This window comes from Hemicordylus capensis, chromosome 2 (genome assembly GCF_027244095.1).
Source record: "Hemicordylus capensis ecotype Gifberg chromosome 2, rHemCap1.1.pri, whole genome shotgun sequence".
NCBI classification, from domain to species: domain Eukaryota; kingdom Metazoa; phylum Chordata; class Lepidosauria; order Squamata; family Cordylidae; genus Hemicordylus; species Hemicordylus capensis.
The window spans coordinates 21,276,474-21,299,912 of record NC_069658.1 but is presented as its reverse complement, the minus strand read 5'-3'; the positions used below and the strand labels follow the sequence as shown (position 1 = coordinate 21,299,912).

At 45.6% G+C, this 23,439-nt stretch overlaps 1 protein-coding gene and 1 long non-coding RNA gene across 5 annotated transcripts in view; one reads left to right on the top strand and one right to left on the bottom strand.

The window, feature by feature from the left end:
- NEDD4L (NEDD4 like E3 ubiquitin protein ligase) overlaps positions 1-19,984 on the bottom strand; it is a 397,256-nt gene extending 377,272 nt beyond the window's left edge. For all 4 annotated transcript variants that reach the window (XM_053288369.1, XM_053288370.1, XM_053288371.1 and 1 more), the window contains exon 1: positions 19,852-19,984. In XM_053288369.1, coding sequence (XP_053144344.1) covers positions 19,852-19,899 — 48 coding nt within the window. In that variant the 5' untranslated portion in view covers positions 19,900-19,984. The remainder of the gene's footprint in view (positions 1-19,851) is intronic.
- LOC128341814 (uncharacterized) lies at positions 19,920-21,191 on the top strand. The gene is made up of 2 exons (XR_008314600.1): positions 19,920-20,057; positions 20,814-21,191. It is a non-coding gene; the product is annotated as an uncharacterized LOC128341814 (long non-coding RNA).
- Positions 21,192-23,439: the final 2,248 nt, after the last annotated feature.

The following is a 23,439-nucleotide window of genomic DNA, read 5'->3' as shown; positions in this document are numbered from 1 at the left end:
TTCACAGCCACAATCCACCCCTGCAGAGGTGGTGGACCTATTAGGATGGTCCACCCAAAAAGGCTGCTGGATCCTGTAGGGTTCCAAAAGGCCTTGGAGGGTTTTAATGCTGCTGCCAGTGATTCTGTCAAAGCCCTGGTGGGAACCTGGAATAGGGAACTCACCAAGGCAGTAAACATGATTGCTTCTAAGCGTCCCTTCCAAACTGCTTCAAAAATGGCCCCTTGGTATACAGAGGAGCTGTGGGGGCTAAAGCAGCAGGGTAGGTGACTGGAACGCAAGTGGAGGAGAACTCAGCTCAAATTTGACATGACACAGCATAGGACAAATTTGAAGGTTTACATGGCGGTGATGCATGCAGCAGAAAAATATTTTAGGCTGCACACATTGTGTCTGCAGGTTCCCGTTCAGCAGAGCTATCTCACTGTTTCTGCAAAGTCTATGAAGGGAGTGCCGAGCAATCCCTCTTGCATTGTTAGATTACATCAGTTTCGATCTGTGATTCCTGAGGATGTGGACAAGCTGTGTAGAGGGGTGCGGCCTACCACTTGTTCTCTGGACCCTTGCCCAACTTGGCTGCTTCTATCTAGCAGGGAGATTGTTAGAGGTGGCCTAGTTAATATCATAAATGCATCACTGAGGGAGGATATGGTGCCTCCTTGTTTGAAGGAGGCAATGGTTAGATCGCTTCTTAAGAAGCCTTCCCTGGATCCCTTCGCAATGGATAGTTATAGGCGAGTGTCCAATATCCTTTGGTTGGGCAAGGTGATTGAGAGGGTGGTGGCCGAAGAGCTCCAGACAGTTTTGGAGGAAACTGGTTATCTAGACCCATTTCAAACTGGCTTTAGAGCTGGCTATGGGGTTGAGACAGCCTTGGTCAGCCTGATGGATGACCTTTACTGGGGCATCGACGGATGCTCAATGTAAGGGCTCAGAATTTAAGGGATGAGTTAGATCTTCCTGTGCTGGACAGGGTTACACTCCCCCAGAAGGAATAGGTACGCAACATGGGAGTACTCCTGGACCCAGGCCTCACCCTAGTATCTCAGGTGGAGGCTAAGACCAGGAGTGCTTTCTACCAGCTTCGGCTGATTTGACAGCTGCAGACATTCTTTGAAGAGGACAACCTCAAAACAGTGGGGCATCAGCTGGTAACCTCCTGGCTTGACTATTGCAATGCGCTCTATGTGGGGCTGCCTTTGTATGTAGTCCGGAAATGTCAGTTCAAAATGCAGCAGCCAGATCGGTCTCTGGGGTAACCCAGAGAGACTATATTATGCCTTTTTAAAAACAGTTGCACTGGCTGCCAATATGTTTCTGGGCAAGATACAAAGTGCTGATTATTACCTTTAAAGCCCTGAATGACATAGGTCCGAGTTACCTTAGAGAGCGCTTTCTTCTGCATGATCCCCACCGCACACTAAGGTCATCTGAGGAGATCTGTCTCCAGTTACCACCGGTACATCTGGTAGTGACTCAGAGGTGGGCCTTCTCTGTAGCTGCTCCCTGGCTGTGAAATGCACCCCCGGCAGAAATCCGTACCTTGATTTATTTATTTATCTATCTATCTATCATATTTTTACACCGCCCAAAACTTACGTCTCCGAGCGGTTTACAAAAAGTTAAAAAGCAAAACATTAATTAAAAACAAAAACAAAACAAAAGGGGGGGAAATGTAAAAGCAAGAAATTTAAAACACAATTTAAAGTTTTAAAACAAAACAACATTTAAAACAATCAAAACAATATCAATTAAAAGAATTAATTGTTGGCTTTCAGGAGAGCCCTTAAAAACCTAACTGTTTGGCCTGGCCTTCCAGGGTTTTTAAACTGTTTTAAATGTTTTAACTGTTAAGGGTTTATGCTGTTTTTAAATTGTTGTTTTTAAAAGGATTGTGGGTTTTATTTGGATGGGCGGTATCTATATGGAATAAAGTTGTCAGAGGTGAAGCTTAGAGAAAACCTCAGGTTCCAATTGGAGTTTGGCAGGGCAAACTAGAGTTAGCTTTAGACCCTTAACCACGGTTTTGTGCGTTTGGGAGTACTAGTAACAACCTCTGGAAGCTTTAACAGCGGTTAAAGTGTACATGTGAACTGACCCAAAGGAAGCCGCCTTATACCAAGTCAGACCATTGGTTCATCTAGCTCTGTATTGGTCTACACCAGGGCTGCTCAACATCAGCCCTCCTGCAGATGTTGGCCTACAATTCCCATAATCCCTGGCTATTGGCTGCTGTGGCTGGGGATTATGGGGGTTGTAGTACAAAAACAGCTGGAGGGCTGAAGTTGAGCAGCCCTGGTCTACACTGATTGGCAGTGGCTCTCCAAGGTTTCAGGCAGGAGCCTTTCCCAGTCCTATCTGGAGATGCCATGGATTGAACCTGGGACCTTCTGCATGGTCCCTGAGCTACAGTCCCATTCCATCCCAGTCATTCAAAAAAGAAAGGGAAAAACTTTAGGTAAAGTGGCAATGAATGAATTAAATCCTCAGCAGAATGTGATTTCACTCATGTATGGAGCTATTTAAATCCTAACCACCAAGACTGTACTTTCTATTTGCCATGTAGTTCATAATGTTCTTAGTAGCTTCTATTGTATCTTGTTGTATTGTACTGTTATCCTGATTTTGTAAGCCACTTCAAAAGTTTGTGTGACAAGCAAAGTAACATAAAACATTCAAGGAGAGATTTATTTTTGGAATCCTCAATTTTGAATCAAATATCAGAAGCAGAAGGATTTATACAGATTTATAACAATTACCTGGAAAATATCAGATACTGTTCCCTAAAACAATAGAGATTAAACAATATTTTTATTCAAAATAAAGAACTCAAATTCCAGGAATACTTTCACATTAACATTACTTCTGAGGTTAACTGAAGCACTATGAACTGTATTAAGGACTATGTAAGGTGGATCCCAATTATCCTTAATTTCAGATATTTGCTTATTTATATAAGAAAAACAGTCAGTGAATCAAATTATAAAACTGGAAAGGGAATAAAAATTAGGGATATTAGACTTTACGAACAGTTAGATTATGCTCAGAAATAGAATGAAGATATACCCATAGATTAGACTCTTTAATGCATTTTAAGTAGTTTTCAGTCTGAGAATAGGCTGTCTCTCTAGCTTATTAGCTAATGAGCAGGAGAAAGACTGATTCCCCCTATTAGCAGTAAGATATATATGTTCAAATAACAAAATATCTTTTTACAAAGAACCTTGTGTGTCAGAAGCCCCTTTTAAAAGAATTAACTGAAAGCTTTGACAGAGAATGCAAAGTTTCCATAAGGTAATTCAATATATTAGAAGCACCATTTTCAAAAGAGAAGGTTAAGATTCTAATTAAAAATCTACAAAAGAAGCCTCAAGCAACTGCTACTACTACAAATATTTATATACTGCTTTTCAACAAAAGTTTCCAAAGCGTTTTACATAGAGTAATAATAAATAAGATGGATTCCTGTCACCAAAGGGCTCACAGTCTAAAAAGAAACATCGGACATATCGTGAAGGGTTCTTTTTCGTAGTTGAGGAGGCCATCCATAACACTGGGTTGTACCCCGAGCATGCTCCCACAGACAGGACCTGACCTTTTGAACTGTAGGCACGGCTAGCTTCCAGCCTGGAAGGCAGGCAATCCCGTTCCAGGACTGTTGTGCCAAATAAGGATATGATACAAAAAACTGGAACACATTACATACAGAATATTATCACATACAACACAGAAAGAACTGGAAAAGGCAATCAGGAAGAATTGCAAAAGGAGGAAAGACAAGCAGAGACAACAAGAGGGGAAAATATCTACAAAGCTATATCCCATGGAAGCTGCCACTTCCCAAAAACAATAATTCCCAACCCAGAAGGTAAGAATACAATGAAAATGGCTTCCTTGGGTGGGTTGGATGGCCTCCTCAACTATGAAAAAGAACCCTTGATGGTAACTCCAACATTTCTTTTTCCATAGTTGAGGAGGGCATCCTTAACTCTGGTACATGCCAAAGCTGAAAACTAGCATTGGGGGGAAGAGGAAGACAAATTAAACTATCTGCTGTAGGACCGTGTGGCCTAGTGCTGCCTGAACAGAATGGAAAGAGGAGATCTTACACTATTTAATGAAGGGTGTAATGGAAGACCACGTTGCTGCTCTACAGATCTCTACCAGAGGGCTATTGGCAGAAAATGCCATTGAAGGGGCAGCACTGCGGGATGAATACGCCATAATACCCTTGGGAATGGGAAGACTGGAGGCCTCGTAGGCGGACATAATGCAGGTTTTTATCCATCTGGACAAAGTGACTTTTGGCAGGAAACAAACAGGGAGTCGGACTGACGGATCGCCTTGGTCCGCCTGATGTAAACAAAAGGCACAAGAAGGCTGGTAATTAGAACGGGGAGATCTCCCCGAGGTGTTGGTAAAGCCTTGTTTTTAATCTTTGGTCTCTACTAAGATAGGGTTAAATGCTTCCCCAAACAACTGGGAACCCGAAAAGGTTAATTCCGGATTTAGAATCTATGTTCCAATGTTTTAACCAAAGAGAACTGTGCACAGCCACACCAGCAGCCATAGACCTAGAAGCATTCTGAATGCAATTTAGGCTAGACTCTGCCATAAGGGCTGCAGCCTTAACTTTATTCTATTCCTTGTTGTGCTAGTCATAGACTGTAATAAACCTTGAACTGAACTGAACTAACTTGCTTAGTCCTTGATGAAGTTTAGTATCCCCAGGAGGGACGTATTGAGCTAGCATTTTCATCCCTAGAACCAAAGCCCAGGCGAAGACAGAATTTGTAGCAGCAGCCTTGATGACAATAGCCGCCACTCTGTGACTTTTTTGGAGTAGTAAATCAGATTTTAATGAAATTTAAAATTAAATTGAAGCAAGTCACCTTCCTTCTCCTTCTGGCACACAACTAAAGGTGGTAGAGGGAAGAAAGACAAGTAGAGAGATAAGAAAATTTAGAAAATCTAGCCACAAAAAACCAAGGAGTCAGAAGCTCCTTTGTAGCCCTGTGTTCTGGAGCAAGCAGTTCCAAAGGGCAGGTTCTGTCTGTTGGAGCATGCTAAGTGCACAACTCAGTGTTAAGGATGGCCTCCTCAACTATGGAAAAAGTAACATAACACCAGCAACAGTCACTGGAGGGGTATTGTGCCGGGGCTGGATAAGGCCAGTTGCTCTCCCACTACTAAATAAAGAGAAGACCACCACTTTTAAAAGGCTACAAATATTCACTGATTGCATAATATAGCAAACAAAATAAGAATGCGTGTTTAGATGCAGGAAGGACATCTAAGAGAGCCAGCGTGGTGTAGTGGCTAGAGTGCTGGACTAGGACTGGGGAGACCTGAGTTCAAATCCCCTTTCAGCCATGATACTTGCTGGGTGACTCTGGGCCAGTCACTTCTCTCAGCCTAACCTACTTCACAAGGTTGTTGTGAGGATAAACCTAAGTATGTAGTACACTGCTCTGGGCTCCTTGGAGGAAGAGCGGGATATAAAATGTAAAAAATAAAATAAAAAATAATCACCTAGAATGGCAGTACTCATTGTGTGTATCAAAGCAGTTTAATCTTGGGGGCCAATGTAAAGTTTGTATTCAACCGATGTATGGGAATTACACTGGTCAGGAATATGTTAACAAATTTCTTTCAGAGCATGTTGTTAGTCCTAAGGAACTAGCAAGGATACTCTCTCTCCACTTTTGTTTACTTTGCCAACCAAACCATTAGCAATAGTAGAACGAGGTGACTGGGGGGGAAATGGGGGAAGGGTCAAATATTTGTTTATATTTAAGACATGGAATTTAAAGTAAAGTGTGCTGTCGAGTCAGTGTCAATTTCTGGCGACAACAGAGCCCTGTGGTTGTCTTTGGCAGAATACAGGTGTGGTTTACCATTGCCTCCTCCCACACAGTATGAGATGATGCCTTTCAGCATCTTCCTATACAACTGCTGCCCAATATAGGTGTTTCGCCAGTGGGGATTCAAACCAGCAACCTCTAGCTTGCTAGTCAAGTCATTTCCCTGCTGCGCCATTAGGTCGTTTGGAATTTATAGTAACATAGCTGAAATCAGTATTCCCTAATCAATGCGCCACATTGACTATTTTATTTATTTATTTATTTTTACATTTATATCCCGCTCTTCCTCCAAGGAGCCCAGAGCAGTGTACTACATACTTGAGTTTCTCCTCACAACAACCCTGTGAAGTAGGTTAGGCTGAGAGAGAAGTGACTGGCCCAGAGTCACCCAGCTAGTTTCATGGCTGAATGGGGATTTGAACTCAGGTCTCCCCGGTCCTAGTCCAGCACTCTAACCACTACACCACACTGGCTCACCATCTCCAAGTCAGCTCCCAAACCAGCAAGTTAAAACTCCCTACTTAATTTTATTAAAAGTTAAGCAATGTTGTAGCATTGAGAAGGGCCATGAAAGCCAAGTCTGTAAATATATATTCTTTTCTCTGATACAGTGATATTTTTGAAAGTTAGTTGGGAGCATTGAAAAAACATCCAGACGATGACTATGAACATTTATATACTGCTTTTCTACCAAAGCTCTCAAAGCGATTTACATAAAATAAAATAATAATTAATAATAAGAATGAGGAGAATGAGGAGCAGGTTCATGTCCCAGAAGGGCTCACAATTTAAGAGAAACATAAGGCAGACACCACCAACAGCCACTGGAAAAACCCTATGCTGGGAGTGAATTGAATTAGTTGCTCTCCCCCTGCTAAATATAAGAAAAAATTGTCACTTTAAAAAGGTGCCTCTTTGCTCAGTTAGCAGAGCAGTTGCGTTAATCATGACTATTGAATTCAAAGAAAAGATTTTCACAACTAACTGAAGTGGCACTAATTCCAGTGGCCAACTTCCAGTCTAATCTTCCACTGCTGTGCCAGGTTTTTCTATTTCTACTCCATGAGGAAGGGTGGGGCAATTTTCACCAATTCCCCCTTGCCTTTGCAGCTGCTATGCCCTTGAGACTTGGGGGACTCTCAGGGAGATATTTTCAGGAGGCACCGGCTATTGCAGAGAGAAGGGGGCTGGAAGCCACTAAAAACCACCCCTCCCCCTTTGTGCAATGGGAAAACCTGGCACATTCACAGCAAGTTAGTCTGAATGTCGGCCAATGGGCCTTGATCATGGCCAGTTTGGTCTGGATGTTGTCCAGTGTCTTTGTACAAACAGCAATATTGAAATTATTGTAATATATATGGCAAAGTTAATTCCATTGTTTCACAATACGAGCTGGGGTTTTGGGGTTTTTTTTGTAATTATTTAATCATTACATTTTATACTTCCCCATATGCAAGTCTCTAGGTGGAGTTCAAACGATTAACACAATAAAATAAAAAGAGATAAAACATAAACCATTATATTCAACCAAATGCCTTAAAAATACATTTTTAAGGTCAACTCTTAAAAGCTGACAAAATAGTCACATCATGTGGGGTGCATTCCAGAGTTCAGGAGCAGCTATTACAAAGGCCTGAGGACTCTGAGGGGTCTCCAAACAAACTGGCAGCAACTGCGGATCAATCTCTCCAGGTAGTCTCAATAATCTTTGGCTTTTAAATAGAAGAAGAGCCAGGCGTCATTTAGGGCTTTATAGGTAATTACCAGCACTTTGCATTTCACCTGGACACAGGTCAGCAACCAGCATAATGCTTTTAAAACCAAAGTGATGTGGTCTCTGAGTTGTTCCAGAGACCAGCCTGGCAGCTGCATTTTGAACCACTTTCCAGACTACATACAGAGGCAGCCCTACACAGAGCACATTGAAGTAGTCAAGCCTAGATTACAATAACTATCACACCCACTGATGATTAAAAGATCCATTTTGTTCTTCTAATAAAATTAATGTTTTAAAATACTTGTCCGGCCATTATTCGATTGAACAAATGACCAAGATTTGTCCTTTTGTGTCCCTTTTCAAGTGAAGCATATGAGGAGTTCCAAGGGAAATTAAAGAGGTGTTGCCACGGCTAGAGAAGTCAATCAGGAGCTCTCCCAGGGAACATCCAATGTAGCCAGTCTTCATCTTTTCTTGAAGCTGCAACTGAATCTGCTCAGATTCTCCAAAACAAGGACGCACTTTGCCACCATGTTCTGCTTCAAGCATTACAAGGAACAACAGAAACCTTACACACACACACAAGACTTTGTCAGATCTTCAGCTAGGAAAAGCCCCTGGCAGTACAGAAACAGGGAATTCAATGACGGAAGGCTTCTCTGAGCCTTTACAATTGCAATACAATAGAAAACCAGTTAAATGAACTGCTGGAGCGACAACAGAAGCATTCAACTAATTCAGAGGCAATAAATCTAGGAGACATGCTGGCTGTGGCTGATCATTGGATTACCAGACACCTGCTGGATTTTGTTCCAGGCGATCCAGAGCTGAATTAAAATGCTTCAAGGCACACAGGACTGCTGTTTCAAACGGGAGCCATGTGCCGGAGGTCCCCATCACCTCATGCAATTTACTCCGCCTCCAGATATCATTATGCTTTCTCTACCCACCAGTAGTAGCCAATGCTGTAGAGCAAGGCTGGAGGAAAAACAGAGTAATGGTATTAGGACATAGAGCAAGTTGCACCAGATGTTATGGAAGGCAGAAGCAGCTTGACGTTTGGCTTCTGCTTGCTGAGGCGCTCCCAATTTTCTTGCAGTGTTTACTTAGAAGTAATCAGAATCATATGTGGTGGAATGAACTTGATCACACAGGAGGGCTAATAAAACTGTGAGCGGGAAGATGCACTGCCGATTTCTTAATTCTGCAAATGCTTTCCCTCTTCCGCAGCTTCATTCATAACCATGTTCATATGGAGGGGGGGAGAAACCCTATCATATTCTGGGAATTATGAACCAAGCAATTCTCTGCACCCCACTCACACACAAATGCACACAGTCTTTCAATCTGGTTAGAACAAAAATGGCACAGCTGCTAAATTACAGCCAACGCTCAGCCATTCACTGAAATCTGACTTGAATGCTGTCGTCTGTCAGGGTGCCATCAAAATCTACTTTCATGCTGATAAGACAAGAGCATTTGCAAAAGATTATGTTATCAGTCATCAACACTAGAAGAATCAATGATATGTTGTTTATCGGTCACATTTGTCTCCCACCTTCCTCGAAGGAGCTCAGTGCTGGGGCACCTGCTTTGCATACAGAATGTCCCATTTTCTCTCCCTCCCACCCCATATCTCCAGGTAGGGCTGGGAAGGACTCCACTCCAAGAGTCACAGCCAGTCATGTAGAAAATACTGAGCTAGTTGGGCTGTGTATAAGACAGCTTCCTATGTTCCTATACTTGGTCTTTCACCATTTGATCCTCACAATCACTTTATGAGGCAATCAATCCCGAGGTGGGGGGGGGGGTGAGCAGCCACCTCTCTCCTAAGAAGTTAACCGGAAGTGAACCCTGTCCAGACTGACATGCTGGTGAGCTCCAGTGATCAGCCAATCAGCACACCAGGTGGGTGGGACTTAGAGAGCCATTGGGAGGAAGGAGAGGCTCTTTGTTAGAGAAGAAGCCAGGCTGGAGGTGAGAAAGCCACAGACGGAATTTAGTAGCATTTGAATAAACTTGTTTTTCCTTTTTGTTCTTTTCTTTACAAGCCTCATCTGAGTAGATTTGGGATGTGGGGAGGATGTGGGATCCCAGGAGGATGTGGGGGCTGAAAGGGGGCTTTCTCTCTGGTGCAAAACATGCCTCAATTGGTCAGCGGCTATCCGTTTTCTCCCCACGTGTCAGCGTGCATGTGGAAGGTTTGTTTTGCACTGTTCAAATAGCAAAAGAAAGAGTTTTCCCTGGAATTTCCACCCCAAGCCCAGGGAGGTTCAAGCTCTGTAACAGAGAGGGGTGCTGGCGGCGGCAGCCTTTAGAACCTACCAAAAATAAAGAAAAGTTTTAGAAGTAGCCTTTACCAGAAAGCTCAGCAGGGATGAGTCGGCATTTTTCCCTTCACGTGAGCTGGCTCTGAGATAAAGACTATAATCCGCTACATAGATATAGATAACACATACACACACCACTATCTCCCACTCTTCTAGTACAATACTGCTCAGGGTGGCTTGCAAAACTAAAACAAAATGGAAAATTTAAAATAGTAAAATGAAACAGAGTGTACAATAAAATCAGATAAACAGACCCAATTAAAACCCCATCAAGCAGTAGTTTAAAAACCTATTAAAGCGCCTCTCTAAACAAGCAGGTTTTAAGATATTTTATAAAAACCTTAAGGGAGGAGGCATGGCGAAGCTCTTCAGGGAGGGCATTCCAAAGATGGAGGGCCACCACAAAAAAGGCCTTGTCTCTTGTTCCCACCAACCAAATTTCAGTCAATGGTGGGGCCACAAGCAGGCTAGATAAGATGAGCAAAGGGACCCAACAAATTTGCATGGGTGAATGCAGTCTGACCGATACCCTGCAGCAGCAGCCAGCGAGGGAAGCATGGGTGGGGGGGATGGCGCAAGACGTATCTTTACAAATAAACCAGCAGGTGCTTGCCAGTGTTAGGAGGGCACCTGCAAGCTGCCTCAAGTGGTGCTCGGCTGGAATCCCGTGTGGGGCGGTGGCTCTCCCATGAGACGGTGGCCTCTGCATGTGCGCAGAACCTCTGTGCACACGCTGAGGCCAGGGCCACCCCACCACCCCGCCGGAGCACCACCGCCCCACACCCTGACAGACAAAAGCATTCAAGTCAGATTTCAGTGAATGGCAGAGTGTTCCTTGTAATTTAGCAGCTGTGCCATTTTTGTTCTAACCAGATTGAAAGACTGTGTGCATTTGTGTGTGAGTGGGGTGCAGAGAATTGCTTGGCTCATAATTCCCAGAATATGATAGGGGTTTTTTTTCATATAAACATGGTTATGCATGAAGCTGGGGAAGAGGGAAAGCCTTTGCAGAATTAAGAAATCGGAAGTGCATCTTCCCGCTCACAGTTTTATTAGCCCTCCTGTGTGATCAAGTTCATTCCACCACATATGATTCTGATTACTTCTAAGTAAACAAGAAATGTGAGGATGCCTCAGCAAGCAGAAGCTAAATGTTGAGCTTCTTCTCCCCTCCATAACATCTGGCGCAACTTGCTCTACCTCCCAATACCATTACTCTGTTGTTGTTTTGACTGACATCCTGGTCCCAAGCTACGTTGGGCTTTAAAAATCACAACGATGGGTGCAATACTCAAGAAGACACAGCACCCACAAGCCTCCTTGCAGCAGTATTCTGGACCACCTGAAGTTTCCAAACTATCTTCAAGGGCAATCCCACATAGAGCGCATTGCAGTAATCTAAACTGGATGTCACCAGAGCATGAGTGACTAAGGTCAGGCATGACTTCTCCAAGTAGGGTGCGATCATGTACATTCTAAGATTTCCACCAAGAGCACTCAATACTAGCCTGCTTCATCACTTCATGTTGAGCAGAGATCTGAATGCAGGTCTTCCCAAGCCAAGGCCAATGTTCAATGCACTGCATCACACCAGAAGGTCATTGTCATCTTAGGTCAACCACTCAGTATTAACCAAGACTCATGCCAATGCCACCAGAAGGAATGACATCTCTAGCATATCTTCATTTAAGAGAGTGGTTTTCAGAACTTGCTACATTCAGGGAACTCCTGCGTATCACAGGGGATTCTGGGGCATGCTCCAAAATCCACATACAACAAGGGCCAGTCTATTCAACATTCTCCAGAATCTGTATATTACAGGGGACTATCTGTAGTGTGGGTTAAGCCATCTACTAGGAACATGAGAACAACCCTGCTGAATAAGACCCAAGGCCTATCTAGTCCAGTATCATGTTTCACACAGTGGCTCACCAGATGCCTCTGGGAAGCCTACAGGCAAGAACTGAGGGCATGCCCCCTCTCCTGCAACTGGTATTTAGAGGAACTCTGCCTCCGAGGCTTAAGGTGGCCTATAGCTCTCAGACTAGTAGCCAATGCCATTGATAGAACTATCCTCCATGAATTTATCTAAACCCCTCTTAAATCCATCCAGGCTGTTACCACATCTTCTCTGTTACCACAGAGAATTCCATAGGTTAGTGATGTGTTATGTGAAAAAAATATTTCCTCTGTCAGTCCTAAATTTATTGGTAATCACTTTCATGGGATGACCCCTGGTTCTAGTGTTGTGAGAGAGGGGAAAAGATTTTTCTGTCTCCACAGCATACATAATTCTAGAGACTTCTATCATGTCTCCCCTCAGTCGTCTTTTTTCTAAACTAAATAGCCCCAGGTGTTGTAGCCTTGCCTCATAAGGAAGGTGCTCCAGGCCCCTGATCATCTTGGTTGCCCTCTTCTGCACCTTTTCCAGTTCTACAATGTCCTTTTTGAGATGTGGTGACCAGAACTATATGCAGTACTTGAAATGTGGCTGCACCATAGTTTTGTAAAAGGGCATTATAATATTGGCAGTTTTATTTTCAATCCCCTTCCTAATGATTCCAAGCATGGGACTGGCCTTTTCCACAGCTGCCACACATAGAGTTGACACTTTCAACAAACCCTCAACAATTACCTGTCTTGAAACTGAGCAGCTGTTGATAAGCTTCCTTATCAGGGATATTCCAGGTCTGAAAACCACTCATTTAGAGAAAGGTGAAATAGTGTTATTAGGGATGTGTATGGGACTGGTTTGGAGGCCCTTTATGGGCCTACGAACTGGTTCGACCGACCGGAGGTTCCACCGGCGAACCTGTTCAACCGATCGGTAGTTCCACCGGTTCTAAAGTGGGGGGATGACTTTAGGGGCGGGGGAGGGTGCACTCACCCTTCCCACTGCTTCCACCACCACCAACCCCACCGGCAGTCCATTGTAAACCAGTTCGGTGGGGTGGCAGCGTACCTCTCTGCCACCCTGTCCCCTCGTCGGACCGGAAGTACCCGGCACGCATGCGCACATGTGCATGCACGTCGTGCACCCAACCAGTTTACAATGGAGCGCCGGAGGCGGGAAGTGGTGGGAGGGGTGAGTTCCCCCTCCCCCTCCCTTAAAATCATCCTCCCTGCCTTCGAACTTCCCCGTGCCAGATCCGTGCACATCCCTAGTTATTATCCATTATGTCCCTGACCTCCTTCCCCCACAAGCTACTTGCCCAAACAAGCAAACAAACCCCAGCTACTCTGTCTGGGGTAGTCGATACCACTCCACCCAGGCCACTCTTTGGACACCGTTTTACACTTGTGGTTCCCAACCCCCACTCTCAGAAGTGAAACATTCCAAAGCGATAACAGTGTTAGCTTGTTGCAGGAAACACACACAGACATGTGGCACTTGGTTATTTGTCTTTAAGGTGCCACGAGACTCTTGGCTGGTTCCTAGGAAGGGCGGCCTGCACCTATTGTACAGACGTATCCCATGCAAGGACGGATACAACAAGCTTCCTTTTGCACCAAGCCGCCAGTTTGACTTTTGGCACACGTTCCTAAGTGTCAATATATCCCATTCTCTCGCAACATACACAGGGCGGGGATGGCGAAAGAAACAGCAACTGCAGAAAAGCCTGCATTCCCTCAGCAAGTCCATACACAGCCGTGGCTGTAGCCAATTGTCTCCCCACCCCACACCCCCACTCACAGCAGTTCAGGCTTTTGGTCTGGAAGATGCTTGCAAATCCACCCAAGGTCTGTTTACACTAGTCGTTTCCAAAGTGTACTCTCCTGAAGTTCCTTAAGAACTTGGCAGATATTTCTAGACAAGACGGCCAGCTGCTTCAAAGCAATCTGGTCCCCCAACATACCACGGCAACATACAATTACAGAAACACATTCCTGCTTTCTTGAGGTACCCTCAGTCTGTATGGAACAATGTCTAGGTCCCAGGGCTCTAACCAGCATACTAAACGTTTGCTGAAACAAACGTTTCTACGGTTCTCTTGAATGATGCCAGCAAAGGAGTCCAATGCACTTCAGGGTGGGCAAGGTGGATTCCACCATATGGACGAGGGGTGACAACAGTATGTACCATTTACACAGCACAGGGCTGCACAACCTGGCCTTCCAGCTGCTGCTGCGCTACAACTCCCATTACTGGCCACGGGCGGCTGAGGCTGATAAAAGTTCTAGTCCAACAACCGCTGGGGGGCCGAAGTTCTGCAACCCTAACATAGCACTTTTTAGTGCTCAAAGGTCATCATACACCACCTCAGCCAGTAACCCTCACCACACACCTGGAAGGGAGATTTGCATTAGTATCCCCGTACCACAGACTGACCACCTTGTGGCGCAGCGGGGAGATGACCTGATTATCAAGACAGAGGTTGCCGGTTCGAATCCCCGTTGGTATGTTCCCCAGACTATGAGAAACACCTATATCGGGGCAGCAGTGATAGAGGAAGATACCGAAAGGCATCATCTCATACTGCGCGGGAGGAGGCAATTCTAAGAAATAAAAACTACAGGGCTCTGTGGGCGCCAGCAGTCGAAATCAACACAAGGGCACACTTTACTTTACTACAGACTGGCAATGGTGGCTGAGGGAATAATAATATTATGAATACTTCAAGTTCTCAAAGTAGTTTGCAGAGAAACATAATTAAGATGGTTTTCTATCACCAAAAGGCTCACAATCTTTTTTTAAAAAAAGGATAGACACCAGCAACAGCCGCTGGAGGGATCTGTGCTGGGGTTGGATAGGGCGTCCAGATGCTCCTCCCCGCCCCCTGTTAAACAGAAGAGAATTGCCACTTTGGAAGGTGCCCCTTTGCTCAGTTAAGCAGGGGTTAATAATGGCTTGCACAAGGCCCCTTAAGGGCTCAGTTCAAACACAATACCAAAACTGGGTTTGGTACAACCACTGTTCCTTCTAATGAGATTCCCAGAGGTTGATGACAACAATTCCCAGCATCCCCAGCTACAAAGGCCTTTGGCTGGGGATTATGGGAGTTGTAATCAACAACCTCTGGGAATCCCTGTTAGAGGGAACAGTGGTTTTAACATAACAAGCCCTGCGCTCACATACTCCTGTGTTCAATTAGATATACTTCCTCTTTCCTAGAACCACAGTTAATCATTGCATCCGAACTGGCTAACTATGGCTTATGTTTGCCTTACAGGGGACAGTTTGAAGCTGCCCTGAAATCTTTTTTGGAATCTTGTAAGGCAAGCATAAACCATAATTTGATAGTATGGATGCAACGGCAAACTGTGTGTCTGCAAAAGAGGACAGGGTGGGAAGAAGGAGCCTGCAAGTACAAGGCTCATTTCCACAGCACCAAACCACGCCTGGAGTGATGGCTGAACCAACTCAGCAAGTTCCTGGCAGAGGCAGAATTGAACCAAGGACTACACCCACTCACACTCTTAGTCATTTCACTACACTGGCTCTCTAGTCAAGAACCCCAATTCTGCTGTACATCCCCGACTTTCAAACTTTCAGCCTCTGATGAACCCCCTGTACATGTAAACCAGGCAACTCATACTGCAACCCTCAAGTTCAGGGCGGTACAACTTCAGCCCTCCAGCTATTTCTGACTACAACTCCCATAATCCCATAATTGAGAGGAGAGCTGGTCTTGTGGTAGCAAGCATGACGTGTCCCCTTAGCTAAGCAGGATCCACCCTGGTTACATATGAATGGGAGACTAGAAGTGTGAGCACTGGAAGATTTTCCCCTTAGAGGATGGAGCTGCTCTGGGAAAAGCAGAAGGTTCCAAGTTCCCTCCCTGGAATCTCCAAGGTCGGGCTGAGAGAGATTTCCCCTAAGGGATTGTGTCACTCTGGAAAGATCATCTAGGTTCCAAGTTCCTTCCCTGGCAGCATCCAAGATAAGGCTGAGAGAGATTTCTGCCTGCAACCTTGGAGAAGCCACTGCCAGTATGTGCAGACAATACTGAGCGAGATGGACCTATGGTCTGACTCAGTGGCCAGTTATGGGAGCTGTAGGCCTTCATCCTCAACTTTGGAAGACCAAAGTTGTTCAGACCTGCTCTAGCTGCTGTTGAACTACAATTCCCATCATCTCTAGTCTCAAAGGCCAATAACCAGGGGTGATGCAAGTTATAGGCCAATATCTGCTCGAGGGCCACAGTTTGAGACACCTAATGTAAACCTAAGTAACCATCAACTAGTTTTCCTAGCAGACGGTTCTGGGGAGGGAGTGAAATTCAAATTACAGCAATGCAACTCCAATCCTGTCAATATCCCCACGAGCGGCTTACTGTCCCGGATGTCAATATCCCCACATTTCCTCCTCAAAGTTGCAACTGGGGAGGAAGAGGCACCCTCAGCCAGGCAGATTTGGCCTCCAGGCTTCTAGCTGCTGACCATTAGCCAATGTAAACCAAGCAGAGAGCTGTTATCCCAACTGTGTGCCAACAGGCCCTGTGACGGACTGACTCTCCAAAGACAAGGAGACCAAGCTAGCCCTTGACCTTGTTACAGCACAAAAGACATTTGTACAAATTAACCACCGAAAGCTTATCTACTGTAATTTTTACTGCTTTTGTCATTATGGCTAATAAGGAACACTGGGGAGTTTGGATGCAGAATTGCACTGAGACTATCTGCACAACAGCAGCACCCAAAGGTTTCTGTAAGATAATACGCTGGCAGAAGCAATCTTTGCCCTGGAGAATGTACACGTAAAAAGCCAATTAGAGAACTTCTACAAGGAGCAAGGATTGAATGACAAGCACCAGCTATTGGAATTTTATATATGCAACAAAATGTCCTTGTTCAAGCTCAATTTCACGTCTGTCCTGAGGGCTGGAAAACTTGAAGAAAATGTAATGCCGGCTGATAGCAGATTTTGGAAACCCAGAACCAAAGGTATATTTCAAATTCTTAAGTAGCAGCATCAAATCTGTCAGCACCTAGATGGCTTAAAGCTGCAATCCTAGGCACACTTTCTAGGAAGCAAACCCCACTGAGTTCAATTTGGCTTCCTTCAGAGTAAACATGCACAGGATCAGGATGTGATGGGGAAGGTCCTATTTGGATCCAGTTCCTGAAATGCTTTCAGTTCATTTGACCCATAATGTCTTCCCTTCTGTGTGGCGGACATACAAGAAAACCCCACAGAGCTGGGAAAACAAGAAGTAGGCCAAGAAATGTTTATTTAGCTCTCTGCCATGCTTGCTTCTAAAATGTATTTTATCTCCCAAAATGCAAACACTGGGAGGTCAAGCCCCAATTCTTTAAAATATCCAGAAGCACGGGGTGGGGGTGGGGGAGCTTTATGCACGCATTGCTTAAAGGCAACATATTATGCCCACAAAAACCATACCATGAAGACTAATATATTTCAGCCACAAAATGTTGCAGATTTATACATGGAGAACTAAAACTCAAGCAGATAAAAACGAAGATACTACTTTTGCTATCTAAAACCTCCATTATCTACAATCACTGACTGTTCCTTCCCACTCATCGTGCCTTAATCAACAAGATAACCACCATTAAGTGATATGACTGCTTAAGTTACCCCTAACCTATTTGGATTCGTCTATCTCCTAGATATGCTAGAGCACAATTCTGGGTTGTAGGGTTTGGTCTGAAGGCATAAGAGGCAAGTCTGAGGCTAACCAGTGGGTGGGTGGAACGCACAGGAACATAGGAAGCTGCCATATACAGAGTCAGACCACTGGTCTATCTAGCTCACTGTTGTCTTCACAGACTGGAAGCGGCTTCTCCAAGGTTGCAGGCAGGAATCTCTCTCAGCCTTATCTTGGATGCTGCCAGGGAAGGAACTTGGAACCTAGATGCTCTTTCCAGGGTGGCACCATCCCTTAAGGGGAATCTCTTCCAGTACTTACACTTCTAGTCTCCCATTCATATGCAACCAGGGCAGACCCTGCTTAGCTAAGGGGACATGTCATGCTTGCTCCCACAAGACCAGCTCTCCCTGGTCTCTCCCCATGTATGCTGCTCTAAGTTGCATCAAGGAAGGAAGGCAAAATGGAAGTGGAATACAATTCTGCAGTTCTTAAGAACATAGTTGTTCCACCTGTGATGTTGTCACATCTTAATCAACACAAAGTCAACAACCTGCTTACAAATTCACTCCAAGGTTTTGGGGATCCTTCTAGTCTCTCTCTTATTGGCTGCCTAGTTAGAGATACACTCACACCTCTGTATGGTATATCTGGACATATATACATTTATGTAGTGGAAGACTGAAAATGGGCAGATGGTGCCAGCTTCGCCTCCATCAGCACTGCTCAAAAGAGAACATGGAAGAGAGCATGGAAGGGGAGAGGCAAGGAACAGATCTTTAATGGAACACACAAAGGCTATCAAAATATCTCCCCTATTGATCAGCAAAGAGCACCCAGCTGGGAAATCAGTTCCATGTCTTATGTACACACACTAGCAAGGTTAACCAAACCCACACTCTTGGTTCCTGCCTGCTGCCTACATGTTCCCAGCCTCTGTGCCAGGCTCTTTCCATCCTGGCAAGCTGATTGTCGAGAGGAGATTTAATACGCTTGCATTGGGGGCTCTCTGTGATCAAACAAACAAAGCTGTCTTCATAAGCCTATCCCAGTAGATGTAGTCTTTCTTCTTTTCTAACCAAAACCTCATAGTAATGGGGGGGAGGGATAATTTCTCACTCCTCTCCAGTTTGCTCTGGGCACCCCAAATCCCAAGGATCACAAAGAGATGACATTTCTAGTTTCAACTTCAGAATGAATTTTCCACTTGGAGAGGCAGGCAGAGGCAATGGTGCATGCCGGTACTCACATTTCTCACATTTCGGTAACACCACCTGCATTCTAGCCCAGAAAAAGCCTTTCAAAAACTCAGATATCAAAATTTGCTGCAATCAAAAGGCTATCTGCAGGAAGTATCTTTGTGAAATAATTTTACACCCTTTTTCCTGTGGAAGGAACAGAGTGTGTGTGTGTGTGTGTGTGTGGCGGGGGGATGCTTATCATTGTTGTGTTATGATTCATTAGACACACCAGTATCGTTAGTGGAGGTGATATGAATGCTGGGAAGAACTCTCAAAATTGCAACACACTGCCGCCCCTCTCCAGATGCACATACAATTCCATATTTATCTATTAAACACACCAAGAGATCAGTGGCATGTTCCTAGCTTTGTGGGGGGGGGGAAGGGAGGTGGGCAGGGGGAGAAACCAGCAAAGAAGCGGCCCTTTCTTCACCCCTCAAGGGATCACATGCGGAGGACCAACCACCAGCTCTTTCCTCTCTTTCCTCCTCCTCCTGCTGCTCCTGCTGATGACCCTTGATTTTTGCTCTTGGCGCGACAATTGCTCCCGCAAGACTCCGAGAGGCAGAAAGGGGAGTGCGAGGCTCCTTTAAGGGAAACCCTCATAGACCCTCCCTTTTCACCCCCCCCCCACACACACACCCCACCCCACCCCTCCCATCTGGAAGGACCACCAGGCGAAGAAGAAGAAGAAGAAGAAGAAGTATGGAGCTCCAGACTTTGATCGCCTGGTTTCTGAGCAGCTTTGTTTACAAGATACCTCCATGAGCTCCCTAATAAAGATAAAGCCGCTAATCCAAGACGAGGGTTTGAAACCATTAGGCGAGGAGTGAGGAGGGTCTCTCGGCCGAAAAGCGAGCCTCGTCCCGGCTGCGCGCGCTCAGGAGCCGCCCTGCTGCATGCCAGCCAAGCTTTGCCACGGGACACGCTTCTTGGCCCCCCACTTTCCCCCTCCCGCAACAAACGGAGCCGGAGAGAAGGGCTGGGAGGGGGACTTCCCCGCTCCGCAAACCGGAACCCCGCAGCAGCAGCAGCAGCAGCAGCGAGGACAAAGAGGGAAAGGAGACGCTCTGCGAACAGCAAGCATCTCCCCATCCAACCCATGCAGGAGCAGCCGCCGCCGCCGCCCCTTCCAAACGCCGGACTTACTTCTTCCTCCGAAAGTCCATAGACCGGCTCCACCACCCCAGTCGCCATGGCTCCAAAGATCGCGGAGAGAGGGTGTCCCTCGGGCAGAGCAGCCCAGAAAAGCGAGCGAGGAGGAGTCAAGGGAATTCCCCGAGCGGCGGCACTCTTTTCAGGAGAGAGAGAGCTCTCTTCAAGCCCACGAGCCCGGCGCAAATGGCAGCATCCAGGTGAGGAGAAGGAGGCGAAGCTTGCTTTCCTTCCACCCCCAGAGAGGAAGAGGGGGTTTCGTTCCAGTGGCAGGGGAAACGGGGAAGCCCGCAGCCAGCGGCGGTTTCCTTTCCCCCCCCAAATGCGAGTGGGAACAGAAACTGCAGCCGTGGAGATTCGAACCCGCAGCCTTCTAGTGCTTGCTTCTGCTCCGCGCGCCTGGTTCTATCCCGGCCACTGCCCCGAGCGCACAATCACCAGCAACCCCTTCCTTGCCCGACACTAGAGCCGGGGAGAGGTGGAGCAGCGACATCTGAGCCGCTCGGAGAGGCGGGGAAAGAACTCCCCAGGTCCAATCAAACCCATTATCAATAATGGGAGGAGGAGCTTTAAAAGAACTAGCTGGTTAGGTTGACTAGCCTTCGTTTCTTTCCCCACCCATCTACTGTCTTTTTTCTCTCTCGTTGCAGCGGGGAAGTGCGGAAAGATGAAAGGAAGGAACGGTGGCAAAGAATTAAGAGGGCTGGGCGTGGGAGGAAATAATAAAAGGGGTGCGGGGTTGAGCTCGGAAGCAGGGAGGAGCATTGTCAGAAGACTTTTTGCTAAAGTAGTAAGAACGTTGTGTTTGTAATAATAATGTGCAAAGCGAGCTGCAAATTTCTCCCCTGAAATATTCCAACGGAATTTGGTTGGGCTGCAAAGACGGCGTTTTTATTATTAACTATTTATTGTTTTGTTTTTGCCGTTGTTGCTGTCTAATTTACAAACACACACAGTTTCAAATTCTCAGATTACGATGCCTGGTTAGTTTCCCAAGGAGAACTCCAGAGGAGAAGGCGCCTCTCAGTGGCCTAGATGCAGAATTATCCCTGTACTTCTGGAAAAAGACATCACACGTTAACGACTAACACAGAGATAACTATCATGAGAAATGTTTTGACTGAGAAACCGGTAAAGGCAAGTTAGAAGTACTTTTGGCCTGTGCTTATGTGCTTACTTTATCAGCAACTCTCATATTGATTCACTTAAGAATATCCCCATGTTCTCTGCAGGCTGTTTGGGTTAAAAACAGTACAGGATGGTGTTTAAACACAAACAAGTGCCATTCTGAAGTGTTTGTTTATCAGTTCATTAAAACAGTTTTATTCTCAGTGTTCATTGTGCCAACAAAACTCTTATTTTGGACATAAGCTCACAGCATGGTATACACTCTAAACACTTACACTATTTAATAATTCTCAGCAATTGTATTTCCATATTTTTGTTCCTCTTCTCGGTAGGGATGTGCATGGAACCGCGCCTCCACGGTTCGAAGGCCCTGGGGTTTGGCGCTTTAAGGGCTGGGGAGGGTGCACTCACCCCTCCCGCTGCTCCCCCCCACCCGCTGCCAGTGCCATTTGTTCCTAAAAACCTCCAGGGCGGCAGCGTACCTCTCTGCCGCCCCGTTGCCATCATCGGATGGAAGTACCGGGCGTGCATGTGCCTGGTACTTCCGGCTGACGAGGGCAATGGGGCAGCAGGGAGGTATGGGAGCAATGGGGCAGCAGGTTTGGGGGAACAAACAGCGCCAGTGTGGGGAAAGCGGCGGGAGGGGTGAGTGCGCCCTCCCCAACCCTTAAAGCGCCAACTCCCAGGGCCTTTGAACCGGCCCCATATTCGAACCTGTTCGGAGGCCCGTAAAAGGGTCTCCGATCAGGTTCGTGCACATCCCTACTTCTCGGTTGACTAACTAAACCAAGATTATAACTAAAAAGAGGAAGTGATGGACAATTGAACTTGGGGGAAATGCAATTCTGAATGCATCATGGAGCAAAACTGGTCATTCATTTGTGTGCGGGCACATGCACATACAATAACCAGCAGATTGACAGATTCAGTGCACAACTCCCCCCCCCCATCCTCAGGAGAGTTCACACACACACATACGAAAATTTATGTTATTTTGGTGGAGTTAAATCCCACACCAAGAGCTTAGATATGTCCAACGCTTTCCCCTTCAGAATGCAGTGGTACCAGAAAAAATGGGTGACAAGCTTGGTGCCACATATTGGACTTCTGAAACAGAAATGGGGAGCAGGTAGGTGTATTTGTCTGAGGGGACACTTGCCCTTAGAAGCACAAAGGTGTGAAATCACTAGTTAGATAACCATGGAGTTTTAGACACCTTTCCTCCTCAGAAGGATAAAAGGTTGGGATTGTCGTGAGAAAGTATTTTTCAAGCTGAGAATTTTCCTGCTCTTTTTGTTCAAGCCTCCATTCTCTGCTTCTCACCACTGAGTTCCATTAGCTCCACCCATCTGATTGTCTATTAAGTACCCTTGAGTCCACGAACATTCCATTCAATTTAGTTACATATGGGCAGATTGAGGACGGGGTTTGCCCCCATAGGATTTTCCTTCACAAATTTGTGAAACTGAAGTATCCGCGGATTACCCTATCTGCCAGTACCTCCCTCTCATCCACAGATGCTCCAGCTATGTATCTGTAAGGATAATAGCACTTTCAGCTCTTTTGGAAATAGATGGTAGAAATTCATTTTCCCTCTCCTTAAGCTGAAGGTGAAAATGCTTTTATGTCCGATGGTGTTTGTTTTAATTGAATGAAAACGTTTCTCTGCTGTTAAATTATATGGGTAATTTCTGCTGTTTTGACTGCTGCTGCTTATTTAGTAATATGCTGTGTTTTATATTTTTTTAATACTTTATTGGCCACTTTGATAAGACGTTAGAAGTGGTGTATAAATATAATAAATGTGCTCAGGGGCACAAAATCCCCAAAGAGATTTGTGACTGTTTACTATGGAATATATCTCGGTTTCTTACCATTTGAAAACAGTGTTCTGTTCCCAATGAATGAAATTTCAAGGAAACGTTTAACCACACCTTGCTTAAAATTTTGGCAGGCTGCCAAGGGTTAGCCTGATTTTTCTGTGTTAAGGGCTTTGAGAGCTTTTCAGCCAAAGTTCTCAAAGTGGTTTACACATACAATTAAAAATCACATTCAAGCACATTTAACTCTGCATTTGCTTTTCTGTTTCTATGCTGCCTTCCTGTTCAGTGGCTGGCTGGTTCTTTACCTCCAGCAGACTTTGCCTTGTCTGGGAGGGTGCTTGACTCTGACACCATTTCCTGACCTCCCTCCTAAGACTAGGGTTGTGCAGAACTGGTTCGCTCACGAACCGGACCACCACAAACTGGGCCTGTTCAAGCAGTTTTGATCATGAACTGCTTCGAGCTGGTTCATCGAGCCGACCAGCCCAGCTGATCAGTTCGACCAAACCGGTTCACTTTAGCATGGTTCAGTCCGAATTCAGACTGAACTATGCCAAATGGTCTGTACACACCCCTTCCTAGGGCTGTCAGATCATTCCCAGGTCACCATGCCAAAACCAATAATTCCCTG